Below are 26921 nucleotides of genomic sequence, written 5' to 3'. Positions count from 1 at the left end.
CTGTGCACGTATCCAGGTATTTTCTTGGTATTCAGATATGTCACCTATATCGTGGCTCAAAAATTGGTTTATACCTTCTGAGACTAACACATTGGAATGCCAGCATTACCAAGGACCCCAGCAATTGACTGAATGCCCATGAGATAATTTATTCATGCAACCAGTCTGAGAGAGGCAGGTAATGAAAATACACTTGATTGCAAAATCCCAAATGTGTAAGAGGAGTTGGTCTCCATTAACACAGGCCTGGAGGGGCCAAGACTCCCACATTATGTTGCTATACAAAACCCCCAGTATGGTTACAACAGAGGATGCGAGGCCCACTTCTAACAAAACACATTGAGCATTTTGGAATCATAGAGAGCCTTGTTTTTCTCCAGTTGAACAAATTGCCAAGTCTCTCATTCATAGAGTAACAATAGTTTCAAAAATACCAACCTTCTGCCTTGAAGACCTGATCCACCAGATCCAAATATTTGCCTAAGATGTTCCTGACTTGAAAATCAAGCGATCATAGTTAACTTTGCTACATTTAATTATGCCTTGTCCATCTGGGCAGGAAAGATGGGGCTTTCTTCTCCCATAAAGGTGTCGTCCAGAATCTCACAGCATCAGTTCCCTTCTGTCCTATAGGGCTGCTATGAGTTGCCGTTGACGCAATGACCTGGAGTCTGGTCTGGTTTGTCCATTTGAGCTTTCCAGATCCCTACTCATATTTCAAGTTTAAATCCACAAGTAATTAAAATAAAACACCCATTTCCAACACAAACCTGACTTCAGTATTGTACACTCACAAAGGATCTGGTCGAGCCCCTCTGCTAAATGGCTTTCTTCTTCAGCATGAAGCAGACATTTAGAAAATATTCATTATATATATGGATATATATATATATATATTCAGTAATATATATGTGTATATATATTATTAGTTCTTCAGAGGAAGAAAAAGTGCTCAGTTTTACAAAACTCTCATCGTTTTTATTCCATCACCATTATTTTTCATTGCTACAATCAATGAATAATGTCTTGCTTAGAACCCTTGCTGCAAAAGAATGAAACTAAGTAGTTGGGCTTGACCGAGCCATCCGCAGGCCGTTCCCACGTGGAGCACGTTGTGAAGGTGCACGTGGTCTTCTCCGCTGTGCGTCTGAGGTCTTCGACAAGCTCCTAGCTGAGCAACCTCAGTGGCCACTTGCAGCGGGTGCTCAGCCTGTGAAGAGTTCCTTTAAGACGGAACCTCACCTGACTCTTCATCATTATCTCCTCGCCGAGAACCTCTGTCCGGTTCTTCAGCCCTTACCAGAAGTCTCTACCCTGTCTATATATTCTACCTTACATATGTAGACCTTTTGGTAGCTAAGTGTGTGTCCATATTTAAAAATTAGAATACATGGCTGATGTAATAAAATGTCTGTCAAGAATTTGTTTCCAAGTGTCAAAAGGAAAATTCAACTTCTGCTGCCCTAGGAATTTTAACCCCATTGCTTGATATCAAACATGGTGTTGACCTTTTGTTTCTACCTAATAAGCCGTGCTATCATATTTGCATAAATCAATAGAGAACTATTAATTCAGTAACTTTCGGCTGTTAAGCACTGTTCCAGCTGCAGGAAGTACTGCAGTGCACAAGGAAGGGACATGAGTCCATGGGCTGCCCTCGGAATAGCTGATGTCCTGTCTAAACATAGTGTGTCCTTGAAAGATGAGAAGACACATGATGGAAGTACTGAGACATCACTTACTTACTGATTATTTAGCTAATTAAGTGAGAAAAATTTACTTTACTCAGATGATGTTTTCTTTATAAAGTGAAGTTCTGGAATCTGATGTATAGCACCAGCCCTTGGTTAGGATCTCGTGATGAATATGTCAAGAAAATCATAAAAACATATATTGATCATTTGTTAAATGAATAAAGGAGTCTCTCTAAAGCATACCTTTTTTAGGACCAAAACAACAAAAACCCTAAGAGAAAAGAACAAAAAGTACAAGATTCTTAAATGTTTTCATAGATACTATATATGGAAAAGAATAACATTATAGAAATATATACAACTTCCAAAAATAGTGTTCTGATGAGATAGTTAAACTAAAACTCACCTTCAAAAATCTACAACTTTGTATATAATTAGTATATGTTATCTGGAAGATAGATTCTTTACCAAATTGTTGTATAAATAGCAATTGTATATCATGGTGTGCAAAATCCAACTTTAAAGTTCTGTTGTTGCTGCTTTCTTATCTTTTTAACTGAATTCAGCTGATAAATAGAAGAAATAACATTTCCCAATTTTTTCTACGCCACTGGTAATGCTGATTTAAGCTACTCATGTATAGGCTATCAACTATGGCTATTTGGACTATATCTAAATTCCCTTTAGATTTCAACTAATTGACCTTGAGAGAAAGCTGAGTCTCTATGACAATATGGTCTTCAATCACCACTGCCAACATAAATAAATGGTTTCTCTCTGGATCTATTAAGAGTAATCTGAGTGGAATTTAAGTTTTTGATAGACTTTTAAAAATGAGCCCAGACATGAAATAATACCCCTTTCAACAAAAGGGCATGAAGTTTAAGGCAGCAAGATTAATGTAATAAAAAGTATTTTGCCATTTATACTGGAAAGTGGTCAATTATCTTGGTGAAATCTAGACAATTGTCAAATGCATGTATATATAATGATCTCGATACAATTTGACATTAAACTTTTACTCTCTTAACTGAATAACACACAAGTCTAAAATTGCCTCCCACTTAATTTTTTTCAGCTTTACAAAATGTTAACAGAAATGAATTTACTATACAAATGTGTTTGACTATGTCTTTAGATCACTTGATCGAAGGACTGAAAACAGCCAGCCTTCTCACGTAGCATGGCTGACATTCATACATATAGATGTCTCTACACTTTCTTTTTCTCTTTTGTGACTACTTAATCAAAACATTTTCTCTATAGGGAACTTACCGGTAATTACCTCATCAGGGGTTTCCCTTTCTTAAAAAGTCCTTGTATAAATTGTCCAAATCAATATTCTTTTTACTATTTAAACATTAAAAAATTAACCTCAAAGAAAAGGTCTAGGCCAATACCTCAGAGATTCATACAACAATACGGCACGAGGTTAAGGATCAAGTAAATAATTCAGAAAATACAAACAACAAAAGTCTCTTCTGTGCTACAGTGGATTACAAATTAGTCTGCTAGCCACCAGGTCAGCAGTTGGAAACGTTCAGCCCTTCCATGACAAACAGATGAGATGCTCTCGTCTCAAAAAGATGTATCGCTGCAGAAAGCCACCCCGTGGAGATCTCTTCACTGTGAGTTCAAATAGACTTAAGGGCAGTGAGTTAACTTCTACTTGTCTTCTCAATTTGAGTTTTTAGATAACAACTCATATTTCCAATTTTAATTCAAACATGATTATAAAATAAATGTATTAGTTGCATATATTTAATAATTACATACAATTAAATAATGTGAAAACTTGTTTTGTACATATATATGACCAATAGGTTGAGCGACAAATTACATGAAATAATCAGGTTTAGGTAGAATATACACAAAAGAAGAAAGTATATTTTTATTTTTAAATTGAAGTGAGCCTGTGACTTATCATTTCTGAAGAGAGAGACAATGCATTGTTCTTATATGAGGCTGCGTCAGACGAAGGCTACCATGGTTCTCGTTGATGCGCGCCTCGGTCTTTTCCAAACAAAACAGGTGTAAGCCGGCCCTGAAGATCAGTGGTTGGCGACGGGCAAGTTCTCTCAGTAATACACTTGGGTTATTTTCCTTGGGCTGTCTTTTAAAAGATGAAAAAGAAATCCAATTACAAGAGTAGATTTCAAGGGACTCTGCTGGGCCAGAGAAATTGAGGGCAGAGGAGACATAGCAGAAGTTCATGGTGACTGTTGTTTGGGGATTCCAAAAGAGAATTCTCGATTGCTTTTCTCAGAGGACCCAAAACTATCATGGAGCCTTATTAGGAAGTAGTTTTAAGGAAATAGAAAACTGCACTGGGAAGAAAAGGGTCGGGAAAATTGCAGGGAAGTTTGTTTTTGTTTTTTTAATCTCAACGATGTCCCTGCTCATTCTTCGAAGCAAGGACTACACTATGAGAGCTGCAGTGAGAAGCTCTGCCCCTTCTACCTCTAACCCAGGGCTACCACTGGACGCATCTTTCCCTAAAAACTCAAAGAATATTCCAAAGAAACATGATTTAAGTTCCTTGATGATATCAAAACTGCTAGCATGTGGTCTAAATGGAAGAGTACGGGCCAGTTTGAGGAGGCGTTCTCGAGAGGAAATGCCCTTACAAAATCTGTGAACCCACGTGCAGAATGCACTGAGGAGCAGTAGCTTCATTTTGATCTCTTTGTTTAATAGAAATATCTGTGATTTTGTAGCAATGTTTTTTTACCTACTCTCGTATTGAATTTTCACATCTTTAAGCTTAGATGATTTGGTATGGTGTTTTAGATGCTGTTTATTGATTAATCTTTGTAGCTTAACTTTGCAACTGCTTAACATTGTCATTGAAATAATTCAATTCAAATATTCTCTTAGCTTAACCAGAGAATTTATATCTAACTTACTGTGTGGCTTAATCTGAAGGCACACACAGATATGTATTTGACAGGGACTTATGCCGTGACTAGCCTACACTAATCTAAATGATCAGCCAGTCCCTGCTCTCAGGTGTACGTGAATCGGAAGGTTTGTACTGTTGCCCCTCACTGCTCTGCAGTGTATTCTGAGCCAGACCCACCCGGCAGGATGAAGTCGAACTGCCCATGGGGTTTCCCCAGCTGTAAATCTTTACATAAGCAGACTGCCACCCCTTGCCCCCGCACAATGGTGGGTGAGTCCCGTCAGATCCAGTGCTTCAGCCACGTTCACACGCAGGGTCCCCTGTTTCCTTCACACATGTACCCATACAACAAGGTAGGTGATTTGTCTGTAGAAATTTGATTTTACCGAAGGAAGAAATTGTTTCCTTCGCAATGAAGTGAGCGGATTCCACAGGGCAGTTCGTCTTTGAACCAGCCAGACACAGAGATCCGTGAGCGTGGCCACGGCGCAGTCGGCTGGGATGGGGCAGCATGCACGCACACCAGCTGCCAAGAGCAGGGCCAGAAAAGTGGGTGTGGTTCCAAAGGCTTTCACACGCTTATGCGAAAAATAAACGATTGTTGTCACTATTTTAGAGACTTGTTTGGGATCAAGAGGGAACTAGAAAACAAGACTTGGACCTGAAATCTAGATAGCTGTGGTCAGTCTTTATGTGAGTATATGGTCAAGGAGGAATCAAATAGGGAAATGTCTTGTTCAATTTCGCACCATCCCATTTTTTTTGGTTATGACTAAATGGGCTTTTGGAAACAAAACTAATTCTTCCTTTATATCATTGTCATTTCAGAACAAAAATGAATTATTTCTTTATATCATTGTCATTTGCAAAAGAGCTTCATTTATGTCAAATAAAATAGACATAGTACCTTTCGTGATAGCACACAACCTTTAAGGTGTCCTAGTGACACAGTAGGTTAAGCAATGGTCTCCTGGTTGCAAAATCAGTGATTCAAACCAGCTCTTTGGGAGAAAGATAAGTCCATTGGCTTCCATAAAAGTGTAGTCTCCAAAACCCTAGATAGGGCTGCTGAGATAGAAGCCGTTCATTGGCAGTGGGAGGGCTATTAAAATCCATATATTACTTATGAAGGGCAGTGATTTCTCTAAGTTTATTATATATGTATGACCTTGAGTTACATTTCTCCCCACTTCACAAATTATAAAACTGAGACAAATTAAGTTATTTCCTCAACTGATTATATATAATGCTCAATTGATAATATATGTAAACTATATGCTCAATTGATCATATATCTGAAACCAGTAAGGAAATTTGTATTTTATAAGTCAAGAATTCACCAATTTAAGATATGAAAATAAAAATCTATAACTTATCAAGGGTTCATGGGGGAGAGTGGGCAGGGGAGGGAGGAATAAAAATAAGAAGCTGATATCAGGGGCTCAAGTAGAAAGAATGCTTTGAAAATGATGGCAGCATATGTGCAAATGTGCTTGATACTATGGATGAATGTGTGGATTGTGAAAAGAGATGTAAGAGCTCCCAATAAAAGTATTTCGTTTTTAAAAAAACAAATTCATCTAACCAAGCCCAACAGTTATCCACTTATGACTAAAATTAGTATCATAATATCTTTAGAAAAAGATTCCAAATACAAAAATTTTGTATAATATTATTTAAAATAGTAACAATAAAGTATAAGCATTTTCTGAATCATTTTCTCTGAAAGGATTTCAAAGAAAAATTCAATTATTACTAAATGAAAAGGAGATGATTTATGAAAGAAGAGCATGAATGTAAATACTAATAATATTGTGCTTTAACTATTACTTGTTCATTTATACTTTATTCATGGTTGAGGTCGATTGAGCACTTCATAAACATGCTGATTCTTTTTCATCCAGCAACCAGAATTTATTTTAGATTATAGATATTCTAGTAAAAATAGTTGTCCAGCTCAGTTTCAAATAATCCTGGATCCTTTGGGAAAATAGAGGATGTCTCCATTACATGGTGGCATCTGAATCCTTGAAATAGGTGGACCAATCACTTAATCAGATATAGTGTGTTTGCATTTCACCACTCACACGTTGAATAATGTTCCCTTTTATCATAAATTCCTGTCATGTAGTCCAATAATTTCCATTGCTACGTGGTAACTGGGAAGTTGATCTCCCTGATTTTAGAAATTCATTCTTTTTTACCTTAAAGTAGATTTGTCCAACTTCGATGTTGGACTAGTTCATTGCAGCGAGGATTGATTGTCCGCCTTGATCCCCTCTGCCTCGATTACTGATTTAAAGGTACTTCCAGGACCCCAAATTTTTAGCCACTGTATTTATCTTCCAACCACAGACTCAAGAACTCGTCACATTCAATAATGCTTCAGATTCATGTCGATCTTTTTAGCATGAGGATTTCTGTATTTCCCTCTAAGAATCGTTCTTTCGAGTCGTGCTGATTGTACCAAGGTCAGTTTGGAGTCTCACCACAGACCCTTGTTTGAGGGCGGCTGCTCTGCCCTCAGGTGGATTTGAGAAGCCGGGAGAGAAATTGTTCTGCCTGAGTTCACCAGCAACCATAATAGAAGTCCTATCATTCCATTTGGTTATACTTACCATAGCATGCTTTTAACAAATTCCTCTATTATTAAATACATTTCCTCTTTTCTCATTTTCCCCATGTAATACAGAATTTGCAGGACATTTTTAATAAAAATATCCATTATGTCCCATTTTCCAGTTGAATTATTTCTACCAGTCATCCTTTACTTCAGAAACACAATCTTATTGTAATTCTTAACTAAAGACAACAGAAAACCATCTATATGAATAAAAGTTTAAATTTATAAAAAATTTGCCCTTCATTATATTTCACTGTACTTTTTACCTTTTGTGTTTTTTTGCAGTGCTTAATTTGTTGTGCATGACAAACAAGTGCTATAAAATGTGCCCATTTCTATGTTTGTGTGTATTGTGTAGTCTAGTGTGCTGTGAAAATTATTTTTATTTTTCCAGTTATACATAACTTGACCAATGAACTGTCACAAAAGTATGCCAAAAGTAATTTAAATGATTATGTTTTTGTCATAGTTTTGTATTCATTCAAATTCACCTACAAAAAAAGACATAGACAATAGGATGGCATTTTTCAATTATATGTTCTACTAGATTTTGGTACTCTGGATGGATAAAGAAAATATATATTTTTAAATCCACAGTAACCTTTTTAGACCACTGAATGGTATGCAATATGTTAGTAAAAAAAGACCCGTTGTTAATACTGTTATTATTTGGCCATATTCATTTTGAAATAGCTGACTTTCAAAATAATGCAATAAAAAAAGTCAAATAATAGTTAACGGTGTGGAGCATTACTGGTCTAGTATATTTTTCAGATTGTATTGTAAACGCTTTCCGAATGAGTTTGCCCTTCCACTCACTGTGCATTTAATACACTCTCTGTTGCAGGTTACTTAGTTATAGAAAATCCATCAAGTAAGTTTGTTAAATAACGTTTCTTCTTTTTGAATATTGACTGAGGTTCACCGACTTGGTGAATCTCAATGTGTGGCTCTTTTTTTCTGTTTGTTAGAAAAACCTCCAAGCGGCATATAAATCATAAAAGCATGACCAATTGCATGGTAACTGGAGAAATGCTTTCTCTCTCTCTGGGGGTGAAGCCTGCATGTCTGTATTTTAGCTTGGGAAGTAATACGGGGATATTTAAACTCCTTGGTCTTTAAAAACCATGTCATTATGAGATGAGGTCACTGCAATGTTTTATATCTTCTAAAACCTTGTAATGTAGAAAATGTTTTCTGTGTGACAAAGAGGTATGATGTGCTTGAGGATTCAATGATAACTTCATGCCCTGCCATTTACTTGAAAATGTTAAACCATTCATTTTAAATCGAGATGGAAAGAAATTTTGAACCATGAAAGCCGAGAAAGTGAACTTAAAGGGGAGATGTGAATGTTGCAAGTACACCAGAGTGGCTCTTTAGGGCCATGCTGTGTGCGGCTTTCGCCGTGTCCTTTGTTCCTTAACTTGCTAATCATGCAGGCAATGCCCACGCTGAAGCCAAAGAGCACTGCTTTACACGACTCTGTTTTCTGCCCTTCTCTCCTTGGAGGCCAATCAGCACAAAGTCCTTCCTGCAACGTGTTGAGGAGCTTTGTGCAGACAGCAACCTAAAGTTTCAAGAAGAATTTTCGGTATGTTACTAGCAGTTGTCACAACATTGCAAGCCTTCCAGTCGTTTCATGTGTCACATTTCATGTCCATTTTAAACATGCCAGGCCATGGAGGACTCTGGCCTTGATAATCAATACCCAATTACCAGGTTGATTGTTTGGATAGTAATGCTACCCGGGCGGCCTCCGGTGCAACCTGATCAGAATGATTCACCCACGGTGCCAGGAAAAGCTGCTCTTCCGCAGACCTCCCCGGGCAACGGCAGCCGGCCTTCTTTGCTCATCTTCCACAAACAGCCGCGCGTCTAGAATGCTGCTTTCCTTCCTTAGATGCCAGCGCTGAGTCAGATTGCAAATGTAGTCTTAGAGTTTTAATGAGTGCCGTACATGCGGATGCTCAATTGTCTAACTTATGTTAGGATATAGGTAAATTTGAGGACAGAACTTGATATTGATATTTTCAGAAACAAAGTTTATGTTTCTATAATGAACAAAAATTCATGTTAAATAACAAGCCGACTTTCAGATGCCTAATTTTAAGTTAAAATGGAAGAAATGCTACAGTACAATATGGCGAATATATCAAATTAAGAAGTTGTCCTTTTAAAATATTAAAAAAATTTAGACCAGTTTTATTATTTTAGGAATTTATACACATATAAAATGGAAGCTATTTTGAAATAATAACGTAGATATAATATCTGTAAGGTATTTTAAGACATTTAACCAATTTTAAGCATTTTACCAAATTTAGATAATATTATGAAAACAAAATTAATTTCTGAATGTTACAAATATGCTATTCATGAAATCCTTAGTTTATGAATTTATGAAACAAAGAAACAACTGGCTTTCAAAATTGAGGTTGATAATATTTCACTCTCTTGGGGAATAATAACCAAAATCTGGGAAGATTAATGGTACTTCCTACAGCTTTTTGGTTATGCTTCTAATGGTGCCATGAAATTCTTCTTAGCATGCATACAGTGAACACGTTCAAATTTTCAGGACCAAAAGTGTAATTTCCCCAGAATCGGAGCAAATATAATTACATTATGCATGACTGGGGGGATGAAAAGTTTTGTTAGCAATAGCATTTTACATGTTCTTTATTATGCTGAGAAAATTTATGTTTTAACTTACTTTTGACACCAGGAATTTAAAGGCTTTTCTAAAAGTCATACTATCTTAATGTTTTACTAAATAGTTTCAAATAAAATAGCTATATCTTCATAGAAAAGTGCATTTTTGATGCATATATATAATCCTTATGCTTAGGTCCTGCTCATTTATATCGTAAACAACTATCAGCATTTCTTCAGTGATAGAACACTCTGGTGATACACTGGTTTGCACATTGAACAGAAGTGCAGGATCTCACAGGTCAGAATTTTGAATCTACCAGCAGTTCTTAGGAGGAAAGATGAGATAACCTGTGTCCATAACAATTTATAGCCTCTGAAACTCTAGGAAGAAGTTCTACTCTGCCCTGCAGGGTTGCTCGAAGTCAGAATTGATTCTATGACAATGAATTTCATCATGTGATAAGCAGTATCCTGTGTATGTACGGGACAACTGGCCTAGAGATCAATTAAACCCCTGTGTCACAGTGTTCATCTTTGTGAAATGATTGCACCTACCTCACTGAGCAGTGAGTAGTAAACCTACTGAATAAATGCAAAGGTTAGAAAAATGACTAGTATAAAGTAATCTGCATTTAGTTATTAGCTATTATGGAACTGGCGCTGGCTCTTAAAGAAGCCTGTATTATTATTGGCAGTGTATTCACGTCTGGAAAATAACAAATGCACTGTGTATCGAGGACCAAGGTTGGTATGTGCATACAGAAGTGACAGTCATTTCTGTTGTGAAGAGTTGTCAGGAAAGGTGACAGCAAAGGGATGCCTGTTGAGTGGCACATTAGGACGAGCAGAAACCCAACAAGTAGAAAAGGCATAAAAGTACTGCAGCAAAAGCGAGAGTCTGCGACAGCACGAGCGTGCACACTGGCCCGATTTATGTGTGATTCCACTAACCGGAGAGGAAACAGTAGACCTCCACCCCCACCCCCACCCCCACCCCACCCCGGCTATGATGAGAGGAAGGTCCAGGGCTTTGTGCTCTGATCAGAAAAAGACGTGAGTGTAATGTGACTGTCCAAACAATAAACCTAGTAATTGGTAATAACTATACAGGCCAGGCCATTTACATCTGCAACTGAAAAGTCGGTGCAAAATAACTACAGAATACAAATACAATGTTTCAGTCCATTTCTCTGTCACCTTTCTTTCCCTTCTAGTTTTGTCTTTTTCTTACAGATAGGGCGGCACATCCTCCAAAAACCTAGATACAAACTAACTAATGATGGGAAACCTCGGCACCTGGTCAAAACTTTTTTTTTTTTTACCCCTAAGCCTTTGGTGCCGGTGGACCAGAATTCAGAGTACATAGTCCCCTCTTCCAGCACCTGCTGGCATGCAAATGACCGCCCAGATTATCTTTTTGAGAAAAAATAAGATGGAAAGAATTATCCAATTGAAAGAATAATACACAATGATGTTGAAAAATAGTCTTAAGCACACATCTTTAACACTTTTTAAGGACTGCAGCAATGTGGAACTTATTTCTAAAATGGAAAACTGTCAACTTCATAAATGTTGATCATCCATTCAACAAAAGAATGAGCTCATGACCGTGGGCTAACCTTCTTCATGATACTTACATTATAAACAGTCAGATACAGGGATACAATGAATTTTTACCCAAATGTCAAAAATCAAACCCCTTGTCCCCCCAACCTGCATTTGATAATTCTTAATCACACCTTTGCGTTCCTCTTTCAGTTTAACAATGCACACTAAGACCAGGAATTGACCTTTGGCTTTTTCGCAAACTGGCCAAAGTTGTTCCAATTAAGAGGCATGAAATCAAACTGCCGCAGGAGAAAAAAACAAAAATAAATCATTGAATGCCTCGTCCTATGGAGTGGAGAATGAAATATTAAATAGTGTCTAATGCATCCAACCTTCACATATGCTGTTTGTATGGCGGCTACATTATAGAGCTTTCTGAAGTTTAAAGAGATGTTCTCAGAGGGAGCTGTTAGCACAACCGAGGATCTTTAGTATGGATTTCGATGGTGGGATTCATATAGACTCAGTAGTATCCACTTGAACTGGTTTAGGGAGTTATGAATTATACTTTCAACCTAAAAGTTAAAGAACTCTCTTAAGTGGAATTTCTTGTTTACTTCACCTTGTTAATGTAAATGTCCGATTACTTTATTCCACAGGAATTACCAAAATTCCTCCAGGATCTTTCTTCAACGGATGCTGACCTCCCCTGGAACAGAGCCAAAAACCGCTTTCCAAACATAAAACCGTGTACGTGTGCTTATTGTTCCTTATGGCGCGGTGTTTCCAAATGATCACAGCCTACTCCGTGACATTCTGTGTCTTCTTTAATACATTTCATTGCATGTTTACTTAAGTAGCAGCAACTTGTGAGTGGTATCTCTTTTGTAATGTAACAGAAGTAACAAACCTCTTTAACATTTTCCTTTAGACTTAGTTTCAAAATTCAAAGAAAAATTTGGACATGGCCTTGGACAACAGTTTCTCCTTAGACTATAGCGTTGCTTTGTTCTGAATATAAAAAGTAGATTGTAAAGTCTCCATCGAAGATCAGAGTAAATGTGTGCGTTCCACAGAGGCAGGAATGCCTCACCACAGTAAGCACGCCTTATTCTTCCATCACTAAGAAAGAAACAGCATCGGTGACTTTCAGCAGTGATGGTTATGTGAATGGGAAAGCATGGAATTCCTTGATTAATAATAGCTATATGGTCCTTATGTCATAAGAATATGTTTGACACATTTTATATCTTATATAACATAGATGGAAAGAGAATGAGAATTGATATTACACTTTTGAGGATCTAAAATTCTATTAAGATTGCTTCAAAATCTGAAGTTTTACAAGTCGTAATTTTAATTAGCATGTTTATCTTAATTTCTGTTCTGAAAAAAGATTTTAGAGAGAGTTCTGCATTTCTTAAGTACAGTTTCTAAGAAGACATGCACTTAAAAACATAATCACAGAATATGAAATCATAAATGATATGGGTAGGAAGAAAATGAACCGGTTCTGGCATTCTAGAATGAATGTCAGATTCATGAAGGAAACCACTTTAGGGAAAAATGACGTAGGAAGGAGGTATTAAACTAATGGAACCTGTTAATACCGAAGAACGGGAAAAGGATGCAAATAATAATAGCTTAACTACTTAAAATCATTTCTAATACAAGACAAATCATAAGTAAGTAACTTTAAAATAAAGATGACAAATAAGACATGATCATGGGATTACTCAATGTTAATGATGCGTCTCTAAATTTCTAAGACCGTGACATTTATTGATATGTCCTTTTGATTTTTCATCCATAGAGTTAACCTGCGTTAAATGAATCCTAATTTTAAGAATTTGGGGACTTCTCATGTTTGCTTATGTAATTTTCTTCCTAAGTTTCTGTGTCATGCTTACTCAATAGTACTATGTGAAAATGAATACTCTATATATTACTGAAGGACAATTACTATAGAATATGTAGTGCTTAGTTACAATTGTCCATATCATTGAAATAATTTATTATTATATCTAATGTGAATCCAGAGAAAAGTGCCTTTAGTCTACAACAATGAAAAAATTAGAAGTCATATTTACAATGAGCTAAGATCTCAACCTTTTATGTATTTTAAATTAGACACCCATTGGTCCTTTATGTCATGGGAATACCTCTGATATATTTTATATATATAATAGAATAAGTATATATTATATGATTACATAAGGCTTAAGTATTTTTCAATGTAGGATGGAAAGAGAATGAGAGTTATCAAGGGAGATAAATAGCCATTAAAAGCCACAGAAAGAACTGAGAATTGTGGTCATCTTATCTCTTTATATCTGAGATTAAAACAACATAAGTTAACAGTTTGGATTATAGAAGCAATTTTAGGAGTTTATAAAGTGATGTATGACATCTGCATCCAATATCTTTGAATAGATTTGTAGGGGAGAGTGCTTTCTTCACAATCATCTGAAATTGCCTCTGTGACCCTAAAACAGATGTCTCGATGAGACGTAAACAGCTACTCTTAAAGAATGTCATTGTCAGTGTCATTTACTCATTCAAAGACTAGCACTGCCCGCTGTGTAATCACATCCGGAGAGGGTAGGTACTAATCAAATGGTACTCGGGACCATGGCATAGATTCTGCTCCGAATGGCCTCTGCCGTGTCAGAGTAGCAATATCGTCCTTGGGCTTTTCAGTGCTCATGTTTTGGAAGTAGATCACGAGGCATTTCTGCTGAGGCTCTTCTGGGTAGGCTCTGCATTGACAGACTTGCAGTTACGCGCCAATGTATTAACCTTTGGGACCATCTAGGGCTTTCTCCGCTTTGGTAACCCTGGCCATGTCATTCTGTGGTCTCTGCAATATCAAATTATTGAAAAGATTAGATGCGACAGCCTGTCAATCACAGAGTTCAACACTGGAAGACAGAAAGCACTCAATAAAGGTTCGTTTTAATGATAATTGGAGTCACTAGATGGTTTACTTTGAAAAGCCGCTTACTTTCTGCATGGAAAAGATGCCGTTTCTGGAGAGCAAGTCCCCTTTCCTAACTTAGGTTAGAAACCAAGCTGTAAAGTTGAGGGCTATTAAAACACCCTTCCCCTTTCTTTCTCTCTCACCTTCACAGAGGGAAAAACCCAATTCTAATGTTTAGACTAAGTATGTCCTCCCAATGTGTTGGCAGAGAACCCATAAACTGAAAAAACACACGTTTTTAATGTTCCTGTAGAGCATGAATTCATTTTAATAGAGTCTGGATTTTAGAGCCAGCTAAGTGAAGTGCATTGTTTCCCCTGAGTAATGTAGGAAGTAGGATTTAAATATCACAGTGCATTTTAGAAGATATTAGCTTACAGGGTTTTAAGACACTAGAATTAGCAGCAAATGCTTGCAGAGGAGATTTCCAAATCTCCGTTTGACAGGAAACTCTGTGACCTTCAGAAATGTTCCAACTCCATGAAGAAAAGTTTAGTTTGTTGCCGACTCAAGTAGTTCTAAGAAGGCAGATCAAGTGAGTGCAGACGTGACGGTTGCCCTTTCGTAGTGATAGGACTAGCTGCAATATCATTGGAATGACTTGCAATGTCATCCAGAAATTATAATATTGGTGGCATCAATCATTTGTCAACATTTTGCTTCAACCTACCCTCTCTCAATTTTAGAATATTGGACCAGGCAATTGCTAATATTAACAAGAAGGAGAATTCATTTGAACATAATTGTCAGGTTTGAGATCATGAGACACTAATACATATTATTTGCTATGAGGTTTCTTAAAGGAAATTCATATGTTTTCCTCATGAGTATTCTAACAAGTAAATATTGTAACTGCATTTTATAGTCAAAGAAACTAAGAAGAAAATTTGAAGCAATTCACTTAAAGTATATGTCGGGTACAATCATTTAAACTCTAAATTCCAAATAAGACAGCGGTCGGTGGAAGATATGAAAATAATAATAATTTGTAACTTATCAAGGGGTCATGAGGGTGGGAGGAGGGAAGGGAGGGAAAAATAGAGGAGCTGGTACCAAGGGCTCAACTAGAAAGTAAATGTTTAGAAAATAATAATGACAAGATATGTACAAATATGCTTGATACAATTGATGTATGGATTGTTATAAGAGCTGTAAGAGCCCCCAATAAAATGATCTTTTAATGAAAAATAAAGAAAACCCTAATCCCATTTAGTCATTTTCTACACTATTTAATGCCTTTGCATTAAAGTTTAAAAAATACTTTAGAAAGAAAACCTGTGAAATAGCTGAGCACTGATAGGTATAACCATTGCCATGCATTTGAATTATAATATGAATACAGCAAAAAATCTCTGGAAAAAGTAATTTGACATATTTCATTAAAAGACAAAAATAATGGGTAGGGGCATATACGTTTTCTAGATCTTAAAATATTCTAGAATGCAATGATTGAAAGTTTCACAATAAATAAAGAATAGCCAAATAGGGAGATTAAAGGTCCGATAAATGGAAACAGTCAGAATGAAAGTTAACTATACTGTCTAGCGTATGATAAAAGTGACGTTCTGGAGCAAGAAAGAAAGTTGAAATATTAAAAAATCAGTACTCTTTGTTGTCCTAAAAGTTCTAGAACTATACTTAAGGACTTACTAATAATTATTGTCTCTGGATAGTAAAATGTGAAATAATAGGGAAAGTCTACTTTAACTTTACTTCCATCAGTAATTCTGGAATGTGGTAGGATGTTCTTGGTATTACCTTTATAATGGAATGTCATGACAATTTAAAAGTGATTGCTTACACTTTCTTCTAGATAATAATAACAGAGTGAAGCTGGTAGCTGATGCTAGCATCCCAGGAGCAGACTACATTAATGCCAGCTATGTTTCTGTGAGTTTTGATACATTTGTATATATGTTATATGTTATATTTGTTATGAAAGTAAAGAGTTCATTGTATTACTTTTCAAAGTACTTAAACCAGCAAAGACATTACAACCTGCATGAATCTTCACTGCCAGTTACAGCTCTCTGTACCTCTGTGTTATACCTGGGTTAGTGGACTTTCTTAACAGAGTTTATAACTTAAGACAAGAATGTAAGGAGTAAGTGGCAGGCCTACAACTTTAGAGTTCATACTTCTTGGTTCTTTACTAACTCACATCCTTATCAATGCCAGTGTTCATACAGTACACACATGTATTATGCTCTCCAGGTATGCAGTCCTTGGGGACAAATTTGGCTTTCTCTTTTTCCCCCTATTCTCAATGACTTGGAGAATATGCATTCTATTATAGCCATCAATAAACGTATCTTCAATGAAACAGCCAGGGGAATAGTGGCATATCTGGTGTACTCCCTTGCACATCATATGTAATATGTAAATATTGAGATTAATTGAGAATGAAATGAAACTAAATAGTTTGGGTCACCCCCCCGCCCCCTCCTCATGACTGCTACATTTCTTGTTGCTGTTAACTGCAACACATGCCAAACCCATAACACGCTACCGAGTCCTGCCCCGTGCCCATTAATGGTTACAGAACAGGCTGTTGAGATGCACAACTTTTATAAAGAACCAAACAGTTCTTCAGTGTCTGACTTAGTCTGGGAGCTCCACCGAAACCATCTCAGCAGGACAACATGCAAGCTTCCAAGGACAGTGGAAACAGTGCACAAGGTGCATTGGTCGAGAACCAAACCAAGTCTCCCATATGGAAGTCAAGAATTTTACCTCTAACTCACCAATGACTTTCCTTCACTGTCATAAAACAAAACAAAGCAAAAAGACACAGAGCCACCTCTGGGTGGATTTGAACTGCCAAACAAGTGATGAACTAGTTTCCCTCCCAGGGACTCATCATTATCCTAGGTGCATGGACACCTTCTGTGCACTCAGTCATTTACGCTATCTCCCCGGAACTCTCAAATACGCCTGATGGGTGAGGCTGATAGGTAGCCTACTTGGAGTGTGCCAGCCTCTTCCTTCTGAGACAACAACTTTATTTCTTGCTCTTCCGCCCAAATGTCTTTTAGATTTTTCTTCTCTAACAGGATGGCCATTTCCTTCAGTGTCATTGTGGCTTTTATGTGATTCTCCATCCTTTTCCCAAACATGCCTGATTAGTTTTGCCAAGTTTTCCCTCAAAACCTTGGCAAAGGTGATATACCTATATTAATTCACTATCAATTGTGCATTATTTGACAATGGCTTCAAAATTGTACTGTTTTGACATATACTTCAAAGTTGATTCTTACGGTCAAAGTAGTGTATAGTGGGAGAATTGAAGACTTCTTAAGAGAAGATATGAGGAAAGTTTGGGGGAAGTCAGGCCATTCTTAGAATTTCATAAGTGTGCTAAAACTGAAAGAATCACATTGTTTTTTTATTTTCATAGCACATTTTATTCATTTATTATATGCTTACCTTTAAAATGTTAATTCATCTCTAAACATGATAAAGAGAGCTTATGTTTGCTCATTTTCATTGTAGCCTAAATATGACAATATGTTGAAATTGGACTTTGACTTATATGTGATCTACTTATGCATTTAGATTCTTACATTTATTCATTGCTATAATAACCATATGTCTTGATAAGCTATCAAACAAAACAAAATAGAATTGGTTGTATTTGTGACCTGGTACTTTGTGTCATAGCTCACAGCTCTAATGCTCCACCAGATATGAGATGGCAGTAATGTTGTTAGGGAATAGGCCAGATGGTTTTAATAAGGTTTAGCTGAGCTACAGAGATTATATAAGTAAAGAAATATTCGTGAACTCCCAGGGTTCCCGCTCATGATTAAGGGTCATTAGAACATGACATGACCTGCGAAGAGCGCAGTGCAGTGTGAGCAATAAACTAGACGTCTGAAGCTATAGATCCTGCTGTAATCAAGCAATGGTGTGATATAAGAAATTGTACAACAGAATCATAAGTAATTCATGCATCATTATGACTGAGCTGCACAGTAAGCAGACTCAGATGAAAGCTACGCTAAGGCAGGTTTCCGTGTTCAGGCGGAAAGCAGATGGTTTTGCTCTTCCTTCTTGGGGGACAGCTTTGTTTAGGGTTCCAGCCAGGGATGGACTATATAGAGGCTTCCTATCATAGGGACCTTCGCCTTTCTGTCTTCAGTGTGAAAGTGGGGCAATGCCAGGATCCGAATCCAGGACCAGGGGAATGCATCACGCTCGTGTTCTGACTCAGATAACTCCAGGAAAATTTGTGATCAAATGAAGAAGAAAGGAGAGAAGGGGAAGATACTACATTCTAGTAAATTCTTACTAACTGTAAAATTTGTTTAGAAATGTTATTAAGGGAGCCAAGAATTTTATTTAATGGGCAAGAGGAGTACACCCAAACCTCACTATTATTTCTCCTGTCAACCTCAACCCAACAAAGTCACTGCCATCTAGGCCATTAGGCCATGCTAACTCAGAGAACGACTGTGGGCTGTCCAGACGGTTACTGTGTACTGGAGAGAAAAGACCTGTATTTCTCCCACAGACCTGCTAGTGATTTCAAGCTGAAGACCATGGAGATTGCAGCCCAACATGCATGTAACCATAGATAATTAAAATTATTTTAACTTGAGTAGAGCTTTTAACAGAATTAGACATTAAAGGTGAACATGCAATTGAGTTGTCGCAGCATCAGCAATGTCATGTTTGTTCTCACTTTGACAGATGATTATGCTAGCAAAGGCTTTGAGTACCTGAAAATATGAGATGCAAATGACCAGGAAAAACATTTTATAAGCCAATCCATTTAGCTTAATTGTCATCTCCTGTTTAGTCATTCCACATTTTGTATATGAGCCATAACCGAGAACCAAATTCATTGCCGTTGAGTCAATGCTGACCGTAGTGACCCCGTAGCAGAAAGCCCCGTCTGCTCCTGGCAGTCCTCTTATCAAAGTTCCTTAAGAGTGGAGATTTTCTATTCACGAGTGTGAGAAAAGTCTCTGAAGCAGAGAGTGCTTCCATTGAATGGAAGGCATGGTCAGTAACAGAGCTGGAAAGATGTTTTGAAAGAGCTGTTGGAGAAGATGAAGTAACTGATTACAGTCAAATGTGCAAAGACCCGAAGTGAGAGCCCAAAGGGAAGAACACCAGCAGGTCTCAAGTTCAAAGAGTGGGGGACAGGCGGGGTGTGATGGTCAGGGAGCCGAATCAAACCTTGAATTGTGATATTGAAGTATTCTATGTGCAAAATATCAAACAATACAGGAAGGAATAAGAGAAGATGAAAGAACACAGAGTCATTATGCCCACCCACCCCCAAAATAAAACAAACCCTGGTAAATGTTCAGCCCTTTCAGGAAGTGGCTTATGAGCAAGGAAGTCCATGATACCCTGAAGGCATAGCCAAAAACAAAGCTCCGGGAATTTATGGAAGGCCAGTGGAGGTGTTTAAGCAAATGGATGTAATGCTTGTAGCACTTACTTGTCTGTGCCAGGAACTTTGAACGATAGCTACATGGCCAAATGACCAGGAAGCTCTCTTCTGGGGTCCATTCCAAAGAAGGTAGACTCCATAGAATGCAGAAATGATGGAACAATATCAATAACATCTCATGCAAGTAAAATTTTGCCAAGATAATTTTAAAATGGTTACAGCGGTATATGTTCAAGGAGCTGTCAGGACTTTCAGCTGGATTCAACAGAGGACCTGAACAAAAGATACCATTGCTGCTGTCAGACGGCTCTTGGCTGAAAGCAGATGATAACAGAATGGTGTGCTGGTGTTTGACTGTGTGTGCACAGGAATTCACTATGTGAAACACGACAAGCTATGAATAACATCGCAAAGCATGGGAATTTCAGAGCGCTTAATTGTGCTCATGCAGAATTAAGTGTTCTGAAATTCCATGTGCATAGATCGATTGGCAGTCATTCTAACAGAACAAGGGGATTTTGTATGGTTTAAAATCAGACAAGTTAAATGTGTGCGTTGCTGCCTTTTGCTACATTAGTTCTATCTGTATGAAAATCAACACTCCAATAAAGTGGACAATTCAAAGAAGAATGACACTTCGGGACAGAAGGAAATTTTAACACCCTGCAATATGCAGATGATACAACCTTCTTTGCAGATCATGAAGAGTGCTTATTGATAAAGCTCAAAGAATTTACCTTGCAGTATGGATTACATCTCAATGCAAAGAAAAAAAATCTTCCCAACTGAACCAATAGCAACATCATGTTAGACATAGAAAATATTGATGTTTGTAAGGATTTCTTGATTCACAATCAACACTCACGGAAGCAACAGTCAAGATGTCCAGGTGACATATTGCATTGGACAAGCCTGCTCCAAAGGATTTTTGAATATTAAACTACAAAAATGGCATTTTAAAAGCTAAGTTGTACCTGACCTTAATGGTTTTTGTGTACATCTCATATACTTATGAAAGCTACCAAATGAATTCTGAAGATTATATTGTTCATTTCTCTTTGTCTCCAACTTCTGTATTGCAGTCTCAATAACTATTAAGGCATCTTGATGATGTATGTTTGATCACCTTCAAGCTGAAGAAGCTGGTAAAAGTCTTCAATGCTTTCTTCACTAGCTTTAGTGGTTGGTACATACATGTGGATAATAGTTGTGTCGACTGTACTTCCATGTGTGCAGATAGACATTGTCCTCTTACAAAGAGTGTTGTACTTCAAGGTAGACTGGGAGATGTCCTTCTTGGCTATCAATACAGCACCGTTCCTCTTGAATCTGTCGTTCCTGGCATGGTAAGCCGTGTGACTGTCTGATTCACAATGGCCAACAGCAACCCACTTCAATTCACGAATGGACTGAAATGATCTTCATGCAATTCAGTTTCCCATCTGAAGACAGACATTAATATTTAGATTGTATATTATTCATGCACATTACTACATTGTCTCATGACTAACACAATTCCACTTTGTAATATTTTTTCTTTAGTTCCACTGTCTTAACCTATATAGTTGTTTGAAATAGATATTAAAAAACTTTGCCTAATACAATCAACACGGGAGCCCTGGTGGTGTAGTGGTTACTCATTGGGCTGCCAGCGGCAAGGTCAGGCATTTGAGACCACTAGTCACCCTGTGGAGGAAGACGGGCTTCCTATTCCCAGGAGGAAACTCACAGGGGTAGTTCTACCCTCTCCTGTAGGCTCTCAGTGAGTCTATTAACTCAGTGACAGTGAGGTAAGACAGCCCAGACACGTTTCTCTCAGCAGTGTGACCCTCAAGTTGAATGCATACGTTCCAGCTTAATGAAGCAAGTATATGAGCAAAATGGATCTTCCTATTTTATTTCATATTGTCCTTGTTTGATAAATACTAATGGAACCATATAAGTCGATAGGTAATATCTTAGAGAGGTATTGTGAAAATATCTGAATAACTCATAAAATATCTGAATAACTCAAAACGCATATATGACAATATAGTCAAATAATGAAATAGAGTAGGTGATGAATTTACACTATCTTAGCAAATGCAAGGCTTTTAGCAAGTCACTTCACATCTGTAAGTTCCAGTCCCTTCATTTGTAAAATAAAGATAATAGTGGTATTTCTCATAAGTTGTGTGAGAAATAAATTAATAAAATAATTCATCTAAAATGTTTAGCATAGTGCCTGCCAGAAATGAGCACTTGATTTAGGGTAACTATGTTATAGCCCACTGTGTCCCTAGGGTGTCCGTAGGGTTGCTATGAATTGGAGTAGACTCAGTAATAGTGACTTTGAGGTTTGCTCATTCTTTAAAAATGAAATAGCATTTAAAGTTTTCTTGAAAAGATAATTGTGTAGTATGTCAGAGAGTTTTGCATATCAAAGATTCTTTATATTTCAAAATAGACATTATTTTAAAGCATTAGACCATTTTACACATTCCGTATAGCCACTGAAAACTAATCAATATATCCATGTAAATATTGATGTCGTATAATTGATCATATTTCCCTAGGGCTATTTATGTCCAAATGAATTCATTGCTACCCAAGGTCCACTACCAGGAACGGTTGGGGATTTTTGGAGAATGGTGTGGGAAACAAGAGCAAAAACATTAGTGATGCTAACACAGTGTTTTGAAAAAGGGCGGGTAAGTTGCTTTACAATCCTTTCACAAAGTGATATTTTTACAGTTGTGTGTTAATAATCCAGCCATTACCATGAGCCATCAATAGCTGGGATAGCTGTCAAGCAGTTTTAATTAGTAGAAATATCTAGGATATATGAGGAGGCTTCAAAAAGTTTGTGAAAAATGGAATCGAAAGATAATGGAATTTTTCCACAAACTTTTTAATTATTTATTAACTATATAGTACATCGGTCCAGAGTTCAGTCACGTCAAGGAGTGTTGTACAACTGCTACCACCATCGGTTTCCAAACATTCTTTCTCTACATGGGCTCCTCCTCATCGTCTTCCCTTCACCCTCTCCCTCCACCACCGGCCCCCCTCTCCCGAACCCCTTATTCTACCAGCTGCCTCTATAGGTCCATCAATCCTGTGTTCATATATCAAAAAATGGAAAAACACGTAACACAACTTCAAGAGGGTGACTTCTAATGACCTGACACCTCCGAGATATACCCTGATATGAACAAACACCAAATAAAACAATACAAGCCACAAATGTTTTAATGCCCCCACATATATCAGTATATCAATGGCTACTGATTCTCTCTGAATGTAGATCAGATGCCACCAGTATTGGCCGGAGGACAACAAGCCAGTTACTGTCTTTGGAGACATCGTGATAACAAAGCTAATGGAGGATGTGCAAATAGATTGGACCATCAGGGATCTGAAAATTGAAAAGGTAAATAAAACAGGAAACCTGGTAGAACAATATGACGTTGAAATGTCTGAAGCTTGTCTAGTTGATTTTAGAATTTTCTTTTGCACCAATATCTATAAATCCAAGGCTTCATTTCTATTCATTTCTTAGCAGGACTTTTAACTTCCTCTGGGATTCAGTAATCTATATCACTATTTTTCAATCCTAAATCACATGGTTAATATTTAAAATGACAATATAAGGACATTTCTAAATTGGCAAAATGACAAATGACAAAAGAAAGGACATTGATAATAAACTATAATATTTAACTTAAGATTGGATATTTTTAAGTTACTTCTTCTGTCTGGTTCCTAGTATATTGATTTTCTATTAATAAAAAACCAATAGAGAAGAAAGTGTGAGAAATCACTTTTTAAATTTACTTCAATGCCAGTATATACAGGAAATAATATAAGAATTTTTACATTTTTTGACCAATCAGATAGTCAGTATCTGTGCTTTGAATTATTAGTGAATGTGTCTGTTAAAGTTTTCAGCCAAGTTCTGAGAGCGTCCTCTGGTGCACTGCATTTTGAATGCTAATAGTCTGTATTTACATCTATCTGTGAATGCTTTTTATTGCTCCCATTACTATTGGAAGGGACTTGTTTTTATTGTGACAATAATGTAAGATTTCCATAAATAGTAAAAACTCAGTTTGGTAAATAGACATTTTTTTCAAAGACCGCTTTCAAAACCTAGGACATAAACTGTCTTCAACCTTTCCTTTTATATGTACATGACTTTATCATGTTTCTTTAATCTGCCACTTTGTCTAGCACGGGGATTACATGACTGTTCGACAGTGTAATTTTACTGCCTGGCCTGAGCACGGGGTTCCTGAAAGCAGCACCCCGCTCATTCACTTTGTGAGATTGGTCCGAGCAAGCCGAGCACACGATACCACCCCTATGGTTGTTCATTGCAGGTAAGAAAGACGTCCAGAGCTTTCCATTAGACACTAAGAATCGTCTAAAACTAGAACTCAGCCCTTTTATTATCATAATAAAGAAAAATAACTAACAAACTCACTGCCTTCAAGTCGTTTCTGACGCATGGCAACACCACACAGGGTGTTCAAGGCTGCAAATCGTTGTAGGACCAGACGGCCTCATCTTTCTATAGTGATGCGGTTGGTAGATTTGAACTGCCAGCTTGTGGTTAGCTTCTCTGACAGTGTCATCAGGGTTCCAATTGATCATAAGGAAAGCATTAATTATTTCTTTCAAACTGTCCATTTTAGCTTGCAATTTTCAAGATAATTTTACTAGTCAAAATAAAACAAAATTTCCTTTTATAAACACTTAAGTGTTCAAAATAAATAAAGAGCCCTCTAAAAGCAAGGGACAATAGATGTATTCCATAATACAAATACACCATAATTTAAGTAATATTTATCTCCATAAGAATTTAAATTTGGTATCTTCTTTTGTTTTACTGCAGTGAAAATATCCATCCTCATCTTTAATTTTTGTATGAGTATTTCTGCAGAATAAATTCTTAGAACCAGCATCTTTAATCTAAAAAATAACTGCCATGTTTTATGCTTACAATAACAATGTGTGACAATGCGAAATTTGATGAATGGAGAAAAACACTTCTCACCCCCCTTTGCTCTACCTCACTACTAATGAAATTAAAAATCCCTTCATCTGTTTATTGACACTTTATGTGTGCTTTTTTAAAAAAAAATATGACTTTCATCTTCATATGCATGGCTGGGTTTCTTTTATACTGGCTTGTCTTTTATTTGGTTTGCATTAACTTTTAATTTCTATAGATACTAATCCTGTGTGTATTGTAGTTGGCATATACTTTTCCTCAGTCTGATATGTTTATGCTTTATTATCATATGTTAAATTTCTTAATTTAGTGAAATTAACAAATATTTTATTTTATTCATTTTGAAATTTGCATCTCGCTTGGCTTCCTAAAGACTATAAGATTTTGTTTTTTACCATTACAGCATCTATCAAAACTATTTGTTCTCACAATTCCAACTCATCATGACACTATCGGACAGAGTAGACGGAGTCACCAGCTTTCCCAGGCTGTCTGCTTCGCTAAAGCGAACGGCCACATCTCTCTCAGGTGGTGGTGGGTGCCAAGTACTAACCAGTAGGAACTGAGCGTGTAACTACCAAACCCAAACTCACTGCCGCCGAGTCATTATGGACTCAGAGCGACCCTATAGGACAGGGTAGAGAGCCCCCAATGAGATTCCGAGACTGTAACTGCTTAGGGGGGAGAAAGCCCCGTCTTTCTCCCATGCAGCTGCTGGCTGTTTTGAACTGCCGCCCTTGGAGTTCGCAGCGTAACTCATAACCACTACACCGATCAGGTCTCCTTTATTCTCACAATTAGAAGACATGAACATTGTGATTCCCTTGATAGGCTTTCTTATCCATCGTTATGATTCTTAGAACTAGTGTCTGACACTGTCTACTTTTCTGACAGTCTTTAAAGTCAACAACTTGTGTAAAACTGGCAACATTGTTGATTAAAACTCCCAATGAGCAATAACTACTTTCCGGGATTTTGTGTCGTATTATAAGTCATTGACGAAAAGCCGCCTAACCATTTCTTTTTCAAGCCTCAAGATAAAGTCTTCTCCTTTCTGGCCAAGCATGCTCATATTAATCATCATCTTTAATTAATTCTGACAGCCAACTAAACTTTTATACCCATTTCCTTCTTTGAAATGTATCCCTAAACTTATATATTTAACTGTAACGTGATGTAGCATCACAACCTGAGTGACCAAAACCATTGTAAACAACACGTCGTAAACAGGAAACACAATGCTAGTCTTTAGATCCACTTTTTGGTTGCACCCACCACGGTAAACAACAAGTCCCTTCTGCTTTGTGCAGACTATTTGGAATCATACTTGACTCTGCTGTGCCTCTCGTCTCCCATTAGCCAAGACACCGATCCCTGATGGTCCGCCCGTGCCCCAGCCTTCTCACCGCGCTCGGCTCTGCTCACCGTGGAACCTAGGCACGTGCCCCGGCTGAGATCTCTGGCTGCACGGCTTCCTGCCTTCTGGGCACTTTGCCTCGGTAGAATTACCTTTTACAGAGAAGCTGGCTGTGATGCTTCTTTCTCTCTCCCGACTGTAATCTACCTGCTTCCTAGCACTTACGACTGCCCTTATTCTCGCACAGGCGTGGGCGTCAAAAAGCATCGCGGCTAGGGCCCCATTTCATACCTGAAAGGGCTATTCTTCCAAACAGAGCGGGCTTAAGGTGTCTCTGGTCAGTGGAGGGCTGCAGACTTGCTCTCTCAGAAATGCACTTCTATTCACTTGTGGTGGCGATTGCAAAATAAAAGGACACTTTTGTACACCGTGGGGAAAATCATTTTTGAGATCAGGACCAATGTGGATTCTTAACAAAACTCATGCTGACATCGTCCCAAATCATTGAAGGCTTGTAACAAGTTTCCAGTTCTGCCTCCTTACAAAAAACGGAAATTGTAGATGCATCAAATATATTAAGGGAGGCGAGACTGCCGCAAAGACAAGGACAGGAAAACAACCGAGTTCCCTGAATGAAGAAACTGAGACTAAAGTCTAGGCTGAAGGAAGAAGAGTGTAGAATTACCACTGATCTCAGGGTAGACGGCTGACTGAGCAAACTGCGCCTCCCTCAGAGCGGCCTGCACCCTTGGACTTAGG

The 26921-nt window shown here is 37.6% G+C and overlaps 1 protein-coding gene across 2 annotated transcripts in view; it reads left to right on the top strand.

Annotated features, from left to right (window-relative positions):
- PTPRQ (protein tyrosine phosphatase receptor type Q) overlaps window positions 1-26921 on the top strand; it is a 251561-nt gene that overhangs the window by 213945 nt on the left and 10695 nt on the right. For both annotated transcript variants that reach the window (XM_075551228.1, XM_075551227.1), the window contains 6 exons: window positions 8732-8813; window positions 12085-12175; window positions 16219-16295; window positions 22365-22499; window positions 23096-23221; window positions 24022-24170. In XM_075551228.1, coding sequence (XP_075407343.1) covers window positions 8732-8813; window positions 12085-12175; window positions 16219-16295; window positions 22365-22499; window positions 23096-23221; window positions 24022-24170 — 660 coding nt within the window. The remainder of the gene's footprint in view (window positions 1-8731; window positions 8814-12084; window positions 12176-16218; window positions 16296-22364; window positions 22500-23095; window positions 23222-24021; window positions 24171-26921) is intronic.

The sequence above is a fragment of the Tenrec ecaudatus genome, chromosome 6 (assembly GCF_050624435.1).
Source record: "Tenrec ecaudatus isolate mTenEca1 chromosome 6, mTenEca1.hap1, whole genome shotgun sequence".
NCBI classification, from domain to species: Eukaryota; Metazoa; Chordata; class Mammalia; order Afrosoricida; family Tenrecidae; genus Tenrec; species Tenrec ecaudatus.
The sequence above is the reverse complement of the archived record's forward strand: the minus strand, read 5'-3'. Positions and strand labels throughout refer to the sequence as shown.